We start from the raw sequence: 21,828 nt of genomic DNA, 5'->3' as shown, positions 1-21,828 counted from the left end.
CAGTAATACTTTCATATCAGACCTATTCTCATCACTTCTTTGTTTAATATCTCATTTTCAATGATTCTCTTTACAATCATCCAGTTAAAGTCCAAAGTCTTAGGCAAGGAAAGAAAGGCTATCAATTACTACCTATTCAGTAATAAGCACAGAGGCTTACAATACTACATGCTACAATATCCTTATACCTATCAACGTTAAATTACGTGAAAGCATCATTCATTTGATGTACACATCCTGCTTGGAGTACTCCAAGTTATGGCTTGTTCTAATGAGTCTGTTCTTTCTCTCTTTACAGTAACAAGCATCTTTCCAGTTGCACTTGCATGATGATGAAAGCTAAAGAATGTTATTTTTCTTTATTGAATAGGTAGGACAACTTGGTTCAAACTTCAAAATGTGATGAAAACTATGCAGTAAAAAAAATTCACCTTCCCACCTCTGTACTGAAGCCACAAACTTTGTTTCCTAAGAGGCAATCACTGGGGCAGGGCTGTGGCACATTGGGTTAAGCTGCCAAATAAGGTACCAGGATCCCATACGGGTGCTGGTTTGTGTCCTGGCTGCTCTACTTATGATCCAGTTCCCTGCTAATGAGCCTGGGAAAGCAGCAGAAGAGGACTCAAGTGCTTGGGTCCCTGCCATCCTAGAGGGAGACCTGAAAGAAGCTCTTGGCTTCAGCCTGGCATAGTCCTGCCCATTGTGCCCATCTGCAGATAGAAGACCTTTCTGTTTCTCCCTCTTCTCTGTAACTCTGGCTTTCAAAATAGTGAATAAATCTTTTAAGATACAACCATTATCATACATGACGTTCCAAAGGCATTTAAACATATGAAAATAAATGTATATGTATTTCCATATATCTTCTGTTATTTATGCATTCTATTTTCACTAGCAATAGATTGTGTACTCAATCCACAGCACTTTTGATTCTTACCTAGAAACTATCGATTTTCCTGAAAACTGCTGTATTCTATTACATAAATGTATGTTAACTATTTAGCCATTAACATGTTGATGGATACTTACTTTGCCTTTTTTTTTTACATTATAAATAAACCTGTACAAGTGCAGGAATATAAATGCTATAACACATACACCATTGTTCATATGTAGTAAGAATGAAACCCCATGAATAAAGAATTAACAGAGGCGAGTGAGTGGTGTAGCAAACGCCCTGCTTGGGATGCCTGCATACCATACTGGAGTGTCTAGTTTTAGTTCCAGCTCCTCTGCTTGTGATCTAGCTTTCTGCTAGTATACATCTTAGGAGGTAACAGATAACGGTTCAAGTACTTGGGTCACTGCCATCTATGTGGGAGATTCAAACGGGGTTCCAGAGTATTGACTCATGCCTGGCCTGGCATAATCCTGGCTGTTGTGGGCATTTGGGAAGTGAACTAGCAAACATGAGATTCCCTTCTGAGTTAAGTCAGCATCCCATATCCAACTGCCAATTCGAATCCTGGCTGCTCAGCTTCAGATCCAGTGTCCTGCTCAGAAGCCTAGGAAAGCAGAAGATGGTCAAAATAGTTGGGACTCTGTCACCCACATGGAAGAACCAGATGAAGTTCCAGGCTCATGGTTTTCACCTGACTCAGCCCTGGCTGTTGTGGCCATTGGAAGAGTGAACCACTTGAAAGAAGATCTCTTTTCTCTCTCTCTGTCACTCTTTCAAACAAATAAGTAAACTTTTAAAAATAAATAAATGTAGAAAACATAAGAACATAAAAATCTATTTGCTCTCTATAATATCGGCAATTAGCAACAATGCTAATGTTCAGAGAGATTTTTCCTAATATAAAGAGTAACAAGAGGGAAAAATCATTAACACAAGTGGGAACACACAATCGTTGGATTATACCATTCATATCACAGTTTATTGGGAGAGGGGGTTAGGGAGATTTAAAAATTATGAATTGACAGTTATATCAAAAGGTAATAATACATATATAAACCTTTAATGACTTACAGCTTGTTAGGTTCCTGTGATTTCCCCCCCACCCAGCTTAGATGTAGTCTCATTCCTGCACAAGAATTTTTTTTTATTTGACAGGTAGAGTTAGAGAGAGAGAGAGAGAGAGAGAGAGAGAGAGAGAGGGAGGGAGGGAGGGAGGGAGGGGTAAAGGTCTTCTTTCCGTTGGTTCACTCCCCAAATGGCTGCCACAGCTAGTGCTGCGCCTATCCGAAGCCAGCAGCCAGGTGCCTCTTCCTGGTCTCCCATGCGGGTGCAGGGACCCAAGTACTTGGGCTATCCTCCATTGTTCTCAAATTTAAAAACAGATAATGTTCCATATTCAACTTGTTTACTTAATCCAGGTCTGGTTTGTACTATCTCTATAATATAATCCATACATTAATTTGCCATGCTTTAGTAATCTAGCCAGCAGCCAATGAATTTTGTCCCATCATTATATCGGTTTATCCTAAAATGAAAATTTTATCCTTAAATAACAGCTCATTAGGTAGGACCTCCAGAATAGGATGCCAGACTACCTAAATGGTAATCCTAACTTGGATCTAGCTCAGCACTAGATGAGACTGAAACACAGATGTTTCTGTGCTGGATCATACTACAGTTTTTCTGGTGGAATTTGAACCCTTTACTCCAACACACCCAACTACTACCTGCCTGGGAAGTCTTTTTTTTCAGTGAACAGCTAGTGGATATCTGTTTCAATTTTCTAAGTAGTTTGAGGACTTGTCTCATGGAGCCTCATACAGCCTAACTTTTCATAATTCATGTTTAAGAGTAAAGTGGTGATTATGTGGTATTACTACCAAATACGTATTACCATAATGCAGATCTAAAAATGAAGACAAACACAAACTGACAGTCAACCAATCACCCATGTTCTTCAAAAGTCTCAAGGTGATAGAAAAAGAAAGATGAGTGAAGAATTCTTGCAAATTAAAAGAAATTTTAAAACTGTAAAAAATAAACACAGTGGTTCATAACTGAATTGGATCTTGGACTGGAAAAATAGATAAAAAGATACTACTGGAAAATCTGCCAATTTGTAAGCTTTGTAAACTATGGTATTGTGGTATAGAGGGTAAAGCCACCACCTGCAGTGCCAGCATCCCATATGGATGTTAATTCGAGTCCTGGCTGCCACACTTCCAATCCTGCTCTCTGCTATGGCATCAGAACAAGACGGCCTAAGTGCTTGGGTTCCGTCCTCTACGTGCTTCAGATCAGCCCAGCTCTGGCCACTGCAGCCATCTGGGGAGTGAGTCAGTGAATGGAAGACTGCTCTCTTTCTCTCTCTGCCTCTCTGTAACTGTGGTTTGCAAATAAATAAATAAAATATTATGGTATTGGGCCAGCACCATGGCACAGTAGGTTAATCCTCCGCCTGTAGTACTGGCATCCCATATGGGTGCCGGTTCTAGTCCCGGCTACTCCTCTTCCAGTCCAGCTCTCTGCTATGGCGTGGGAAAGCAACAGAACACGGCCCAAGTCTTTGGGCCCCTGCACCCAAGTGGGAGACCCAGCAAAAGCTCCTGGCTCCTGGTTTCAGATCGGTACAGCTCCGGCCATTGTGGCCATCTGGGGAGTGAACCAGCAGATGGAAGACCTCTCTTTCTGTCTCTACCTCTCTGTAACTTTCAAATAAATCTTAAATAGAAGAAGAAGAAGAAGATGGCCCAAGTGCTTGGGCCCCTGCACCTGCATGGAAGACTGGGAAGAAGCACCTAGCTCTTGGCTTCAGATCAGTGTAGCTCCGGCATTTGAGACCATTTGGGGGGTGAACCAACAGAAAGAAGACCTTTCTGTCTGTCTCTCTCTCACTAACTCTACCTCTCAAATAAATAAATAAATCTTTAAAAATTACTATGATATTACAGGAATATGAAATTTCCTAGTTTGATCATTATAAAATGCTTGCATAAGAGAAAACCCTTTTTTTGAAATACTGAAATATCTAAGAGCAATGGATTATGTTGCCTTCAGCTTATGTTCAAATACCTCAGAAAACTTTTTAATTTGGGAAACAGGACAAACAGAGAAAGCCCACAATTGAGATTGTTGGTTTAATCTACAAATGACCACAACAGCGAGGACTGGACTGAGTAGAAGCCAGGAGCAAGGACTCAACTCAGGTCTTCCCACACGGGTGGAAGGATCCCATCATCCCTGGCTCCTGGGTCTACATCATCAAGAAGCTGCTGTAAGGAGCCTGGCCCAGGTATGAAAACCAAGGAACTCCAATGTGAGACATGGGCATCTTAACCACTGTCTTAACCACTAGACTAAATATCTGCTCTTGGGTAAACATTAATCCTTACCACCTCACAACATATACAAAATCAACTCAAAAGGATTGAAAACTAAAAATGATAGTAGAAAATATATGAGAAATCTCTAAGTAACACTGAGTTTTGCAACGACTTCTTTAACATAATACAAAAAGTGCCATCTACAAAAGAAAATAATCAGCAAACTGGATTTTATTTAAAAAAACAAACACATTCACTCTTCAACATAGGAAAGCAAAAGCTATAGCAACATATTTTTTTAAAAATCATTTCTCCTGCTACTGAATTAAGCGGAGCTTTTCATCACATATTGCCTGAGCACACATGCACAGAACTATCTCTAGACTCTCCATTCTATCCTACAGACTTGTTACTGTGCCAGTGCCAATGTGTTTCATTACTGTAGCTTTACTATAAGACTTGATATTTAGTGATAAAAGCCCTCCGGCTCTGTAATTCTTCAACATTGTTTTGTCTCACACAGATTGTGCATTTCTGTGTATATTTTAGAATAACGTATAATCGTTTTGAGAAATAAGCTACTATAAATTTTATCCAAGATGCAAATAAATGTTTCAGGAATAGCTGATAAAAACACATAAAATTTGACATTTTAAAAACGGCCGGCCGGCACCGCGGCTCAGTAGGCTAATCCTCCGCTTAGGGGCGCCGGCACACCAGGTTCTAGTCCCGGTCGGCGCACTGGATTCTGTCCCAGTTGCCCCTCTTCCAGGCCAGCTCTCTACTGTGGCCCGGGAGTGCAGTGGAGGATGGCCGAGCACCCCATGGGAGACCAGGAGAAGCTCCTGGCTCCTGCCTTCGGATATGTGTGGTATGCCGGCCGCAGCGGCCATTGGAAGGTGAACCAACGGCAAAGGAAGACCTCTCTCTCTCTCAGCCTGTTAAAACAAACAAACAAACAAACAAACAAAAACAAACAAAAAAAACCCACGGCCATATGGATTTTCCATGATGGTCTAATACACATGAACAGTATTCATATTCTGCTCCAGAAAGAAGAACCAAAATAACTAAATACTGCATTGTGAGCTGAAAGCATTAAGAGATACTGATAATCAGCAAAGGTGACATGTGAATCTCATATACAACAGAATATGGGATGACAGCTTAAGAAGAGAAAAAAAGTACACCAGAACCACTATCACAACCACATGGCCAGAGGAATCCACATTTTGAAGGGCAAAGGGTAAAATTAGATAGCCCAGTGGACCCCATGACCAGAGATGCAGGATGCCTGCAGTCACAGCAGGAGGAGGGATTCACAATCTCCACGGGGTTGGAGTACAGCCCAGAGTTGTTAACATGGAGCATACATGGTCTCTCTGCCCCAGAGAAGGAACAACACTATCTCCCTCTCAATTCCCAGAGCACAAGTTGCAGTAATGCCATTGTGAGAAGAGTCATTGTTGGAATCCATACTGCCCCAAAGGACAGAAACCCCTGCAAATGCCCATCTATGGGACACCACATACATTCCACCATGCTAGAGAAAAGCTTTTGATAGTAGTCTCATAAACCAAACTAAACCCAGCAACAGTGATCTTATCACCTTAGCACAAACAGCACTGGTTTAAAAGGGAAGGTCCTTTTTCCAGGTCTTAGAGGTGTGTGCCTCTACTCACATGGTTCACAGCCCCACACTCTCTCCTTCCCCCCACAGCAAGACACAGACATCCACGATTCAAACCTAGCCTCACTGTGGCTTCCTCCCTGAGACAACCCCAGGATTGGTATGAAAAGCTGTGCATCTCTGTCCCCAAAATGAGCCAGACTGCACTGTATCACCAATTATCCTTAAGGCTTTGGTGAGTGCAGGCAGCAACACATGTGTGCCCTGCACTGGGGTCCTGTACTGATGACCCTGACCACTAACAAAAGAACAGGCACACCCCTCCTGGAAACAGAGGAGCTCCCCAACCACCTGACATCACTACCAATAATTCCAGTGGAAAAAATATAGGGAGACTATACTTCACCATCTAACTTGAACTAAGAACAAAATACCAACCTGATACCCATAGTAGTTCTTCAGAAAAAAAGCTACCCTTTAAAGTGACAAAACAAACAAACAAAAAAACCTGATCCACCAGAAGTACAAAAATCAATGGAAAGACCCAGAATTACAAAAGAACAAGAAAACATGACACATGCTTATTTTCAGACCCCAAGACAAGAAACACCGATTAAATACCTGGCAAAGAATTCAAAAGACTGAATATAAGGATGCTTAAAGAGATACAAAAAAAATGTAGACAGTTAAATGAAATTAGGAAAAAATGCCTGGTATAAATGAAAAATTCATCAAAGAGACAGAGATCCTGAAAAAGAAAAGAAAATCTTAGAAATAGAAAAATCAGTGAGCAACATAAGAGACAGAGATCCTGAAAAAGAAAAAAAATCTTAGAAATAGAAAAATCAGTGAGCAACATAAAAAGGTAAATAAGAGGCAGGCAATTGGCTTGGTGGTTAAGATGACAATTAAGAGACATGTGTCCCACAATGGAGTGCCAGGATTTCATTCCAAGCTCTGTTTCCTAAAGCACACCCTAGAAAGCAGTGATGATAGTTTAAGAGAGACCTGGATTCAGTTCTTGGCTGATGATTTTGAGATTGACCCAATTACAGCCATTGCATTCATTTGGGGAAGTGAACCAGCAGATAGGGAAGTTTCTCTCTTCCATTCAAATTTTAAAAAATTTAAAAGTATATACAGTTTGAAAGGCTCAACAACTGACAAAACAAAACAAAGAATACACAAACGGAGAGACACTCTTGAAATATCTCCATCAGACAAAAAGTAAAAAAAAAAAAAAAAAATTTAAAAGAATGAAGCCAGTCACCAAGACTCCTGATATAAATGTTCAGAGTAAAGGCAACAAAAATTTACAATCTGGACAAAGATATGGATATCCCAAGTACAGGACAGAACTCCCATACACTCAGGAGCAGAAAAGATCCAGATCCTGTCACACTACAAACTCTCAAAAGTAACACACAAAGAGAATTCTAAAATCTGCAAGAGTAAAACACCAAGACAGAGTCGGCTCTGTGACTCAAAAATTTAAGCTGCAGCCTGCAATACCAGCATCCCATATCTGAGAGTCCATTCAAGTCCCAGTTGCTCTGCTTCCAATCCAGCTTCCTGATACTATACTGCAGAAGGCAGCAGATGATCTCTCAAGCACCTGGGCCTCTGCCACTCATGTGGAAGACCCAGATGGACTTCCTGGCTTCTATTTGGTCTGGCATATACTTGATTGTGGTAGTCATTTAGGAAGTGAAACAGTGGCTGGAAGATTATCTTTCTCTGTCACTATGCCAAATAAATGAATTAACTTTAAAAAATAAAAAAGAGCCATGTCACTTTTAACACTTTTTAGAGTAAGAACAGGCTTATGTTTCAACAGAAGCATCACATACCAAGAGGGACTGGAAGAAGAGATTGCAAGTTCTGAAATTTTAAGACAACCATGGAGGCCTGTGTTGTGGCACAGCAAGTAAAGCTGTTGCCTGCAATGCTGGCATCCCACATAGGCACTGGTTGTGCTGATCTACTTTCAATCCATCTCCCAGCTAACGGCACGAGAAAAGCAACAGAAGATTGGCCCAAGTGACTGGGCCCCTGCCACCCATGTGGGAGACCTCGAAAAAGCTCCTAGTTCCTGGCTTTTGCCTGACCTGGCCCTGGCTGTTGGCTATCTGGGGAGTGAACGGAATCTCTGTGAATTAATTAATCAATCAATCTCTCTCTCTCTCGTTCCCTCCCTCTCTGGCTGGTTCGAGTCCCCGCTGATCAAATTCCAATACAGCTCTCTGTTATGGCCTGGGAAAGCAGTAAAAGATGGCCCAAGTCCTTAGGACCCTACACCCGCGTGGGAGACCCGGAAGAAGCTCCTGGCTCCTGGCTTCAGATCAGTGCAGCTCTGGTCATTGCAGCCAATTTGGAAGTGAACCAACAGATGGAAGACCTCTTTCTCTGCCTCTTCTTTTCTCTCTGTGTAACTCTTTCAAATAAATAAATAAATCTTTAAAAAAAAAAGATTTTATCCAATGAACCTTTCTTTATTAAATAAAAGAGAAATAAAGACTTGCCAGGATAAGAAAAAACTCAGATTTCATCACCATCAGACCAGCCTTACAGATGACGCTTAGAGGAATCCTAAATGTAGAAACAAAGATAACTACCATCAAGAAAATGTATGAAAAGAAAAACTCACTGGAAAAAGAACAAAGAATACAGAAAATAAACAAGGGAAATACAATCTTTGAATTACTGGAATAAGTCAATTACTTGTATATAATAATTCAGAATGTTTATGCACTAAATTCCCCAATTAAAATACACACATTGCACAAATGGGTAAAAAGGCAAAGAATCAACAGTACAATAGAATTTAAGAAACAAATTGTAATGAGAGACATAGAAAGTTACTACGTGATAAAGAATCAATTCAACAAGAAGGTAGGATTATAAAGGTACATGCTTTGGCTGGCACTGTGCCACAACAAGTTAAGCCACTGCCTGCAATGTTGGCATTCATGTGGGTGTTGGTTTGTGTCAGTTATTCCACTTACAATCCAGCCCCTTGTCAATGCTCCCGGGAAAGCAGAAGAAAATGGTCCAAATGCTTGGGTCCCTGCCAGCCACGTGGGAGACCCTTATGGAGTTTCAGGCTCCTGGCTTCAGCCTGGTTCAGACTGGGCCATTGTGGTCATTTGGGGAGTAAATCAACAGATAAATATCTCTCTCTTCCTCTAATTCTGACTTTAAAATTAGTGGGCCAGCAGATGGAAGGTATCTTGATATCTCTCTCTCCCTTTCTGTCTCTATATCTCTGCCTTCTAATAAATAAATAAATATTTTTTTAAAAAAGAATTACTTTTAAAAAAAGAAGAGACGATGCTATTTGGAAGGCCCACATCCCGTACTAGAATGCCATTGTTAGAGTTTCCATTCTGCTTTTATCCAGCTTCCTGCTAATATGAATACTGCAAAGTAGCAGTTGATGGTTCAAGTTGTTGGGTCCCTGGGTCCCACACAGAGTGCCTAGCCCCTGGCTTTAGCTTTGCCCATCTATGGCTATTGTAGAAATTGAACCAATGGGTGGATGGATGGATGGATGGGTGGGTGGGTGGATCTCTCTTCCCCCACGCATGTATCTACCTCTCTTTTGCTCTTTGTTCAAATAAATAAAAAACATTTTTTAAAAAAAGGTCTAAATGAAGACCTAAAACAACAAACCTACTAGAAGAAAATACATGACAAACACTTCAAAACATCAGCACAGCCAATGACTTTTTGATTGCAATTCCAAAAGTACCAGCAGCAAAAGCAAAACTGGACAAATGGGATTATATCAAACTTACAACCTTTTGTGCAATACAATCAAAAGAGTTAACAGATAATCTACATAATGAAGAAAATATTTTCAAACTATTCAACAAAGAATTAATATTCAGATTATAGGAGGAACTCAACAACAAACACCACCAACCAAGTGAGGAAATGGGCAAAGAATTTGAATAGGCATTTCTCAAAATAAGAAACACAAATAATACATTAAAAAAAAATGCTTAACATCATTAGCTATAAGAAAAATACAGAGCCTTCTCACTCCTGTTACAATGACTATTAGCAAAAAGACAAAAAAAAAAAAAAAAAAGACAAATGCTAGCAAAGAGACCCTCTTATACACTGTTGGAGGCACATTAAATTAGTACAGCCATTCTGGAGAAAAGTATAAATCTGCTGTATGACCCAACTACCCCATTTCTGGGCATATATTTGAAGGAAATGAAATTATTATGTGAAAGAGTCAGCTATACTCCTGTGTTCACTGCAATACTATTACCAATAGCCAACATATGGAGTCACCCTAGGTATACATCACCAAATTAATAATAAAGAAAATGTACTATAATCACATATTAATCAGCCACAAAAATAAAATCCTGACATCGCAACAAAACAGGTGAAAATGGAGATGACATTAAGTGAAATAAAACACACAAAGAAAAATACAATATTTCTCTCTCGTTTATAAAAGTAACACAGTGATTGCTAGGGATGGGTAATAAAGAAAGATGGAATTCCAGGTACCAAAACACAGTCAGATATACTAAGTTGTACTGTTCCACAGCACAGTGGTTTGTCTATATAGTTCCCAATTAATTAATTATACACTGTAAAAAGTACTGAAAAGAGTACCAGGTAGGCTCTAAACACACACAAACACACACACACACACACACACAAAAGGAAATGGAAAGGTTCATTTAGCTTTTAATACAGCATTGTAATCCATAAAAATTTGTAAGTACTACATGCTAATAAAAATTATTTTTAGGGGCCAGCGCCGTGGCGCAGCGCATTTGGTTAATCTTCCACCTGCGGTGCTGGTATCCCATGTGGGCACCGGTTCTGGTCCTGGCTACTCCTCTTCCAATCCAGCACTCTGCTATGACCTGGGATAGCAGTGGAAGATGATCGAAGTGCTTGGGCCCCCTGCACCCGCATGGTAGACCTGGAGGAAGTTCCTGGCTCCAGATGGGTGCAGCTCCAGTCATTGCGGCCATTTGGGGAGTGAAACGATGGACGGAAGACCTTTCTCTCTGTCTCTCCCTCTGTAACTCTACCTCTCAAATAAATAAAATCTTAAAAAAAAAAATTTATTGTTAAACAAAGGTGTCTTTTGGCCTACAAGTTAAGTTGCACTTGTATCTCTTGGTGGAGTGTCTCAGTTCTAGTACCAACTAAATCCCTGATTACAACTTCCTTCTAATATGTACGCTAAGAGGCAGTAGTTGATTGCTCAAGTAATTAGGTTCCTGCCATCCATGTTAGACCTGGCTCCCAATTTCAACCCGGCCCAGCCCCAGTAATGAGGAATAAACCAGCAGATGGGAGATTTCTCAGCTGCCTCTCTCTGCTTGAAGAAAATAAAATCCACAGAGAGACTTGTACAAGATTATGAATACTTTTATGCATACTAGGCAAAAACTTGAAAAAATAAAGAAATGTTCATAAATGGCAGAATGGCTAAATCAATTAAGGTATATTTACACAAGGGAATATTAAGCAGCAATTAAAAAAACTGAATTACTGATCATACCAATAACAAAAACTCAAATTGCTTGTGGACTTCAGATAACACCTATTATAAATGCAATTACATGAAGTTCAAAAACAGGCCAAATTTATCTTAAGATCTAACAGAATACTTAGTACTCTTAGAAAAACATAGACTGAGAAGGACACAAAGGAGCTTCCCTAGAGTACTGGAAATGGTCAACAGTTTTCCCCTGGTATTGGGTGGGAAGGGTTCCAAGGTCTCCATGGGTATCAACATCCAAAGATGCTCAAGATACTCATATGAATCATTATAGTATCTGTATATAACCTAAGCCCATCCTCCTTTATACTATAAATCATCTCTAGATAACTTATAACTAATACAATACAAATGCTAAAGAGTTGTTACACTGTAATTCTCAACTGTATTATTATTTTGTTTTGTTTTGTTTTGTTTTTTACAGCAGAGTGGACAGTGAGAGAGAGAGACAGAGAGAAAGGTCTTCCTTTGCCGTTGGTTCACCCTCTAATGGCCGCTGCGGCCGGCACAATGTGCTAATCCGAAGCCAGGAGCCACGTACTTATCCTGGTCTCCCATGGGGTGCAGGGCCCAAGCACTTGGGCCATCCTCCACTGCACTCCCTGGCCACAGCAGAGAGCTGGCCTGGAAGAGGGGCAACCGGGACAGAATCCGGCGCCCCGACCCGGACTAGAACGTGGTGTGCCCGCGCCGCAAGGCGGAGGATTAGCCTAGTGAGCCGTGGCACCGGCCCTCAATTGTATTACTTTTAATTTTGGTATTGTTATGTATTTTTCCCTGAATATTTTCCATGTGTACTAAGTCCAATTCAAGATACAGAACTGTCAGACATGGAGTGACAACCATGTACTGGGATTTTGATTATATTTACATGAATGTTTAACATAAAAATAATAGAGCTATTTGTATAATAAAGTTTTAAATATAAGTTTTAACTGAAAAAAAAATCAACAGATCCAATCACATCATGACCTCCTATCATCATTGCACACACAACCTTAACTAAACCAGAGCAACTCGTTTTTTCTTTAAGATTTTATTTATTTGATAGGTAGAGTTATAGACAGTGAGAGGGAGAGAGAAAAAGGTCTTCCACCTGCTGGTTCACACCGCCAATCTGAAGACAGGCGACCGGAGCTTCTTCCGGGTCTCCCATGTGTATGCAGTGGCCCAAGCGCCTGTTGCATCTTCCACTGCTTTCCCAAGCCACAGCAGAGAGCTGGATTGGAAGAGGAGAAGCCTAGGACTAAAACTGGTGACCACATGGTATACTGGTGCCACAGGCAGAGGATTAACCTACTGCACCACAGCACTGCCCCCCGCCAAAGCAACTCTTGAGAAACAACTGAACCACTAACAAGCTCAAATATTTCACCTAATACACTGAAGCCAATAGGTAATTCAAAGTTCACTTGTTCCTTTACTTACTCAGCAAAAAATTATTTAGAGGAAGTATAAAGAAAAGAGCACAGATTCTGGAATCAAAATTTCATGTCTGAATGTAAGTCAGCAACTTCCTAGTAAGTCCAAACAGGACACTTAATCCTCTGAACCTTAGTTTTCTCAGCTGTTATATGGGAATAATAGTATGTATCAGTGCTTGACACACAATGCATAAGCAGCATGTTAGTTATCAGATATTTATGAGTGTAGTGACAGTTTTCTGAACACCTGCATAATAGTCTAAAACTAAAAATGGTAAGTCTAGCCTTCATGAAGTTAACATTCAATAAAGAAGAATGGCAAGTGACTTTACATCAGATAAACCAATATTTCAGTTTTCATGTAAAACATTTTGTGTGACCTAGTAAGTTCATTACCTTCAAGTTGTCAAAGGTGTCAAGTATTTTGCAGTTTTTAGTTCACAAGGTAATGTGTTATAGACTTTCCCAAAATCATTCTACAATCTTGTTCTTAATGTTTAATTCTGAAATAAATTCAAACTTATATGAAAGCTGTAGAAATACTCTAAGAACTGTTATATAAGCTTCAAATTTCACCTTCTCAACTTACTGTGTTTGCTTTATTTTTTTTTTAAGATTTATTTATTTATTTAAAAGTCAGAGTTACACAGAGAGAAAAGTAGAGGCAGAGAGAGAGAAAGTCTTCCATCTGTTGCTTTACTCCCCAATTGGACACAACACCCAGAGCTGCACCAATCTGAAGCCAAGAGCCAGGAGCTTCTTACAGGTCTCCCACGCAGGTGCAGGGATCTAAGGACTTGGGCCATCTTTTACTGCTTTCCCAGGCCTTAGCAGATAGCTGGTCCAGAAGTGGAGTAGCCGGGATTCGAACCATTGCGCATATGAGATGCCAGGACTGCAGGCAGCAGCTTTACCTGCTACACCACAGCGTTGGCCCCCGTGTTTGCTTTATCATTTCCTTTCCCTCTACCTCTTTCCTCTCTCTGTTTCTCATAAATACTTATTTTTGCACCATCTGAGAGTAAGATGCTGATATAATACCACCCAATATGGACATTCTCCTATGTAACCAGTGAACAACCCTCAATATCATGGAAGTAACATTGGTTAAATTCTACCATTTCATCTAAAGAAATTTCACCAACTATCACATCATTCATAGCAAAATCATCCTAAGATCACAAATATTTACTTGTCATTTATTTTTACTTTTCTTCAATTTAGAAATGTCTTTAATGATCTTACTGCTTCTGAGGAGGACTGACCAGTTATTATTTCATGAAATATCTATTTTTGAATTAAGTCCCCAAGATTACACTTGGGTTATACATTTTCAGCAAAAATATCAGAAAAATACTATTTCTCTGTATATCCTATTTTAGAGGACAAAGAATATCCACTTGGTATTTTCTTTCTAAATTTATTTATTTACTTGAAAAGGAGAGTTATGCTGGCATCAAAGGCATCTGCTTAGCATGCTGTGCCACAAGGCTGGCCCCCATCAGTAGTATTTTTAACTTTGACAATTTAAAATGGAATTTACCGAGGTTACCCAATATAGTTATTCTTTCTCATTTTGTAATTAAGTGTACCTTTGAGTCAGTACTACTGAATATAAAAACAGCTCCTCATCAAACTTTCACCCATTAGATTTAGCATCCATCTGATAAATCTTTTCTAAATAAACTACTATAATGGTCATGAAATTCATTTTCTAATTCCACCAACCTTTCCACCCTTATAAGTTAACATTCTTTCTATATACTTTAAGATTTTATTTATTTATTTGAAAGTAAGAGTTACAGAGAGGCAGAATCAGCGAGACAGGGAGCGAGGTATTCTATCTGCTGGTTCACTCCCCAAATGGCTGCAATGGCCAGAGCTGAGCTGATCCAAAGCCTGGAACTGGGAGCTTTCTCTGGGTCTCCCACCTAGGTGCAGGGGCCCAAGGATTTGGGTAGTCTTTCACTGCTTTTCCAAGCCATAGCAGAGAGCTGGATCCTAACTGGAGCAGCCAGGACTGGAACTGGTGCCCACATGGGATACCGGTACAGCAGGCAGCAGCTTTACTGATTACACCACAGAGCCGGCCCCTGTATGTGTTTATTAATATAGACTCTGGGATTCACATTTTATTCACTGAGTTAACAGTCTATTATTATGATTTATTTTCATTCTCAAAATTTCCCAGAAGGATCACTTTAAGACAATTCATATCTTCTTTTGATATGTAAACCATTCTTTGAGCTTATTCTTAATCCCTATACCATAAAAATTTCACAGGTTTATCTTGGACTTTCTTTGAACAAGCACTAAAACCCACTATTTCTAGTACTGAATGCTTTTAAAGGCAAATTTATTTAGAAACCAAGATATGGATGCTGGTTATGCTCATCACTGCTGCAGAGGAATCATGGTTTCCAGGCTCTCTCTCTCAGAAGTGTCTCCCCTTTTCTTTTCTCAAATACATATACACATACATATGCATGCACACACATACACCCCTATTGTTTCTATACCTATATACATATATTGAAAACCCTGACTGTATTCTGATCCCTCTAATTCCAATATAATATTTAGTTCATTCTAGCCTTTTCATACTTATAATCCCCTTCTCCAACAGTAAAACACTGATTCCTACTTTCCTCAATATATTTACTTGTTGGCTCAACTGTTTTATATGTGGCCAATCTCCTGACATCAATGACAAGCTCTTCATTAGACAGTGAACCATGCCAGTAACCGATAATAAACAGTTCTGAAAGGAAATAATAAAAGTAAACAAACATCTTTTCTTAATGAAAACTTCTATTTTTGTGTCTGAGAGGTAGAGAGACAGGGAAAAGACAGACAGAGAACCCCTGCTGGTTCACTCCCCAAATGCCCAACAATAGCAGGGCTGGGCCAGACAGAGCCAGAGCCAGAATTCACACCTGTAGGCGGCAAGGGCCCAAGCACTGGGGGCATTATCCACTGTTTTCCCAGGCATATTAGCAGGAAACTGGATGGAAAGAAGAACTAGAAGTTGAACCAGTCCACCATATGGCTGCCAGCATCACAAACGAGAACTAAATCCACTGTGCCAGAATGCTGGTCCCAGAAACTTTTTCTTGAAACACTAATAAACATAAAAGTGGTCAAGTAATAAAAATGATGCTTCTCTTTACTCCTTTGAAAGATTCAATGAAAGTACTCAAAAAAGTCTCCCCTCCCCCAAAATGAGAGCATTTTCATCACCAACCATTTCTAAAGCCAATTCTGGCAAATGCAGTATCTAAAAACATTTCTGTGACTGCTCTAATATCCCAATATTATTGGAAAGACCCAATTTGCAGAATATAAACTTTCTAGAACACAAATTTTTTCAATCACTAAACTCATCTTTTTGGGATTTACTTATTCATGATACAGCTACTATGTACAAGACATAGGAAAGAGTTGATCCCTCCACTTCTGAAAACACATGGCTAGCCTAACACTTCTTCTAACACTTCTAACAATTTGTACTGAAGGAAGAACACTTATGCTAAATATCCCGTAAACAGTAGTACAAGAAAGGTCTATGATCTATTGGGTTAGTAATACAGAAATATATTTTCATTTATAGTATTTGTTTATTGCTGTAGCTACGTCAAGGGACACAGTGAGAAAAGACTGTAACAAAATAAACCTAAAATATATGAAATAAAGACTGCAACAACACATGGAGGAACTTCAAAATGTTCATGGAAAATAGGTATTTATGAAAAAACTGCACTGGGGCTGAAGCTGGGGCCAACGCTGGGGCGCAGCGGGTTAACACCTGTTCCTAAAGTGCCGGCATCCCATATGGACGCCAGTTCGAAACCCGGCTGCTCCACTTCCAATCCAGCTCTCTGCTGTGGCCTGGGAAAGCAGCAGAAGGCGGCCCAAGTCTTTGGGCCCCTGCTCCCGAGTGGGAGATTCAGAAAAAGCTCCTGGCTCCTAATTCGGATCAGCACATATCCAGCCATTGGGGAGTGAACCATCGGATGGAAGACCTCTCTCTCTCTGCCTCTCCTCTCTCTGTGTAACTCTGACTTTCATATAAATAAATAAATCTTTAAAAATGAAAAAACTAAGCAGGAATTTCAGAAATCTTCTACAACAAAATTAGTTTATCTTTTAATTTCATTTTCCAATGAAATTTTAAAAGTATTCTGTATTAAGTAATAAATTTCATGGAAAATATGCTATATATACTCAGGAATTTAGAATGCTAACCCACCTTCATGCATGATTGTAAAAATTATGTACTCTATCCTCAGAGTTTAGAACAATCTTCAGGATGAGTGTTTTTAACAATGAGTAGGTACTATTTAATTTGTGTATCTACGTTTCTGGCAAAATTAGCACTATTAAGTAGGAAAATTTAACATTACTCATCTCAAGCTCTAGGTGGGTTAAGTTGCAATCCAAGTATACAATGATTGTCCTAGAAGTTTTAATGTTATTAACATTTTTCCTGCACTATTCTCTATTATTTTTATGTATGTATGTGAAAGACAGAAAGCTCCCATCTGCTTCCCTCACACCTGACAGAAGCCTAGAAGTGGAGCTCAATCTAGGTCTCTTACATGGGTGGCAGGGACCTAACCACTTGAATAATTATCACTGCTTCCCACGGTGTACATTAGCAGAAAGCTGGGATTGATATCAAAGCTGAGACTCAAACCCAATAACTGTTACACCAAACACCTCACCCAAAATTCACAATTTCCTATAAACAGGGGTGTGGGACTTTTATTCTGCCAAGGGCCATTTGGATATTTATAACATCATTCATGAGCCATACAAAATTATCAACATAAAATCTGTCTGTTATAGATTTGTTGAATATAAGACAGATGAATAAAGGATCCATCTCATAGCACTGGTATGAGTACTAAGTGACATAAAAAGCACTACCCAGAAACAAAGCTCATAACAAAAACTCAGAATGTTTTTCTGTGTTGTTCCATGCTCAGGAATCAGCATGAGTAAATTAAACTGAAGTACATATAACCATGTGAACTAGCAAGTATGACTATGTGGACTGAAATATAACTAATACAATGTTACTATCCTATTCTGATTGACATTTTCCAAGTTTCTAAGCAGGAGATGAATATTTACTTTTTAGCTACTAAATTATATGGTAGTAATTTCACTAAAGTCAAATCATGTGTCCCACCACAAAAGGACTCCACATTTGGTTTCACACATATGCTTCCACCACATTAAAAAATCCCACTGTATATATATCAAAATTAAATAGGTTTTAAAGAAAAATACAGAGGCTGGTGTTGTAGTGCAACAGGTTAGACACCCATGTGGGGGACTGGGATAGAGTTCTAGACTCCTGGCACTGTGGTCACTGAGGGAGTGAACCAGTGGACAGAAGATCTCCTTCTTTCCCTGTCTCTTATTTTTCAAATAAACAAATCTAGAGGGGAAGGAGGAGGATTAGTAGTCTGCTTAACAGGTGATAAATTCTGTTTTGGGGGAAAATATTCAAAACCTTTCTTTAAAGACACAGCACTTAATATGAAACCTTCATAAGTGAAACTCTTAACTGGAATAAAAGAAATTCCAGTAAGCAACCACTGAGACATTTCATTCTGCAATCTTCAATCAAGCTCATTTCCAATTTGTGGATACAATCCAATAATCCCAGACAAAGCAATAAGGCAGTGTAACCTGCATGTAGTCTCCCAAGAATCAAACAGCAAGAAAAACTAGAATAGTCTTCAGCTTCCACATGAGAGACTCTCTCATTTTCCCCAAAATAGTTTTGTTTTGTTTTGTTTTGACAGGCAGAGTGGATAGTGAGAGAGAGAGACAGAGAGAAAGGTCTTCCTTTTGCCGTTGGTTCACCCTCCAATGGCCGCCACGGCCCGCGCGCTGCGGCTGGCGCACGGCGCTGATCCGAAGCCAGAAGCCAGGTACTTCTCCTGGTCTCCCATGGGGTGCAGGGCCCAAGCACTTGGGCCATCCTCCACTGCCTTCCCGGGCCACAGCAGAGAGCTGGCCTGGAAGAGGGGCAACTGGGACAGAATTCAGCGCTCCGACCGGGACTAGAACCCGGTGTGCTGGCGCCACTAGGTGGAGGATTAGCCTATTGAGCCGCGGCGCCGGCCCCCAAAATAGTTTTGTAAAGAATATTGTACCACCAAATGTCTCACAAATGGAGTAAAATTAGGAATGAGTAAAATGCATACTTTTTACCCATAACTTTTTTCATTTAAATAAAAATGGAAGATAAAATCAAAAACATAGTCAAAAGAGCAAACGTTGGCCTGGAAAAGTACGGAATTAAAAATTCTGACAGAAAAAATTATTGAACACAGGGGACAGCAGTGTGGCATACTGGGCTTCTGCCTACAGCACTGGCATCCCATACGGGTGCCGGTACTAGTCTGGGGTGCACCTCTTTTTTTTTTTTTCTTTTTTATTTATTTGACAGAGTTAGCGAGATAGAGAGACAGAAAGGACTTCCTTCCATTGGTGCACCCCTCAAATGGACACCGTGGCTGGTGCGCTGTGCCGATCCAAATCCAGGAGCCAGGTGCCTCCTCCTGGTCTCCCATGTGGGTGCAGCACTTGGGCCATCCTCCACTACACTCCCAGACCACAGCAGAGAGCTGGTCTGGAAGAGGGGCAACTGGGACAGAATCTGGCGACCCGACCTGGACTAGAACCTGGTGTGCCGGCGCCACAAGGTGGAGGATTAGCCTATTGAGCTGTGGCGCCGGCCCAGAATAGTATAAATCTTAACCCCTTGAACACAATGATATACTATCTCTGAAAGCTTATGCATGCTTAACTGATGACTGATGCTCTTATAGCACATAAAGATCTCTCTCAAAGTAAGGTTACCCTGGGCTTTTATAATCCTCTCAATAAAGTGAGAATGTTTTCTGACACTAGATCAAACCCTAACCAGCATTAAACACTTACTTAGAAGCTCACAAAAAAAAATCACAAATGCACCTGAAAAGCAGAAAATATTAACAAACTACATCCCATTCAATGTTAATCACCTCTCCCATCACTTCAAATCATTTATTTACAAGAGAAGTATGGGAAACAAAAACAGTAACATAATATTTTCCTTTTTCTGATCACTGTCAAGCAAATTCACAATGTAGTTTCTAAAAAACATCAAGGTGTCACTGAAATTTAGAAACCAACCAACAGTAGTAGTACTAAAATTAATAATCAACTTATATCATGCCTATTTATGTAGTAACTATAAACAAAACAAGAAAGACAAGCATAATACATACTGGAGGCCGGCCAGGACGACCCCTTTTTCTTTTTCCTTTGACCTCTGTTTCTTCAAGTTCGCTGCCAGCATCAGAATGGGCAGTAGTTTCATTAGTCGAATCCCTAAAAATGTTACATATTTTAGTGAAAAAATAAATAAAATGCAATTCTGTTTCATTACTTTTCTTACCTTTTGCTGTACGATTGATCAGAAGTGGTTTATGTATTTGTAATAACAGAAAACTCTTCAATAACAAAATGCTATTTTCCCTGCTGAATCACACATAACACTGAGTGAAACAAATTCCCCAAATAAGGAGGAAATGACTGTGGAAGCAGCAGGTGCTGTACAACATATAAATTAAAGTACTTCTGGGGCCGGTGCCATGGCTCACTTGGTTAATCCTCTGCCTGTGGCGCTAGCATCCCATATGGGCGCCGGGTTCTATTCCTGGTTGCTCCTCTTCCAGTCCAGCTCTCTGCTGTGGCCCGGGAGAGCAGTGGAAGATGGCCCAAGTTCTTGGGCCCCTGCACCCACATGGGAGACCGGGAAGAAGCACCTGGCTCCTGGCTTTGGATCAGCACAGCGTACCCACCGTGGCGTCCATTTGGGTGGTGCACCAACAAAAGGAAAACCTTTCTCTCTGTCTCTCTCTCTCACTGTTTAACTCTGTCAAATAAATATATATATAAAAAATGTTTCTTCAAAAGACTAATTCTTCAGTTAACAAGATAAATGCATGGGAAGAATTTTACAAATTCAGCAAAATCAATGATATGCTGGCAAATGTTTAACAATTATATCCTCAAAAAAATACATACCCATAAATTATAAAATACACATTCCTCTTTTAGGGTAAACTCCATGTATCCTCAAAAAATGATTTCAATAATTTTTGCCCAATTTTTTTATTTTTTAAAGATGTATTTATTGACAGGCAGAGTGAAAGGGAGAAACAGAGAGAGATGGTGATCTTCCAACTGCTGGTTCACTTCCCAAAGAGCAGCAAAGCCAAGAGCCAAGAACTCCATCCTGGTCTCCCACATGAGTGGCAGTGGACCAAGTCCATGGACCATCATCAGTTGCTGTCCCAAGAGCATAGACATAGAGCTAGATCAGAAGCAGAATAGATGGGACTCTAACTAGCAATCTAATATGAGATGATGGTGTCTGAAGTGGTGGTTAAATTCCCTGCAGCAAAATATTAGCCCCTTTCCAAAATCATTCATCCTTTTCTAACTTACTGTCATAAATGATGAATCAATATTTTTGAAAGATAGTAGATATTTTGTTTAATGAAATGACAAGATTTTGGGGAAAATTCACTCACTAGTCAATGGTACGAGTAACTGCTCTACATAAACAGTTAATGAATCTCAAACACTGGAAGATTACTTCAATTTTTTTGCATTATACATAATATATTAGCTATAGACAATCTTTACATACCTATAAATTTAATCTGCATTAACAGTTTATCACTTTCTTAAGTTTCAATCTGTAGTGCTTGCTGATGTTCGCAATGTAAATACTCCCACCACAGTCAATTTCAAACTATCAAAGTGACATCAACAAATTCTGAAGTCACAAAAGTGATGAACAGTAGTACTCTGCTGAAAACTATATCCACCGCATAGATACAATAGATATAAATAACTTCAAGGGGTCAGTTCTCTGGCTGAGCTCTGCATGTGGCCGCTGGACCTCTTCTAATCCATCTCTCTGCTGATGTCCTGGG

The 21,828-nt window shown here is 39.8% G+C and overlaps 1 protein-coding gene across 6 annotated transcripts in view; it reads right to left on the bottom strand.

Annotated features, from left to right (window-relative positions):
- The window catches only part of STAG1 (STAG1 cohesin complex component), a 381,935-nt gene that overhangs the window by 243,687 nt on the left and 116,420 nt on the right, over positions 1-21,828 (bottom strand). For all 6 annotated transcript variants that reach the window (XM_002716398.5, XM_070072783.1, XM_070072784.1 and 3 more), the window contains one exon: positions 20,110-20,212. In XM_002716398.5, coding sequence (XP_002716444.1) covers positions 20,110-20,212 — 103 coding nt within the window. The remainder of the gene's footprint in view (positions 1-20,109; positions 20,213-21,828) is intronic.

This window comes from Oryctolagus cuniculus, chromosome 4 (genome assembly GCF_051225735.1).
Source record: "Oryctolagus cuniculus isolate XC-2025 breed Fujian yellow rabbit chromosome 4, ASM5122573v1, whole genome shotgun sequence".
Taxonomy (NCBI): Eukaryota; Metazoa; Chordata; class Mammalia; order Lagomorpha; family Leporidae; genus Oryctolagus; species Oryctolagus cuniculus.
Note: the sequence above shows the minus strand (reverse complement) of the source record. Positions and strands in the feature narration are given on the sequence as shown.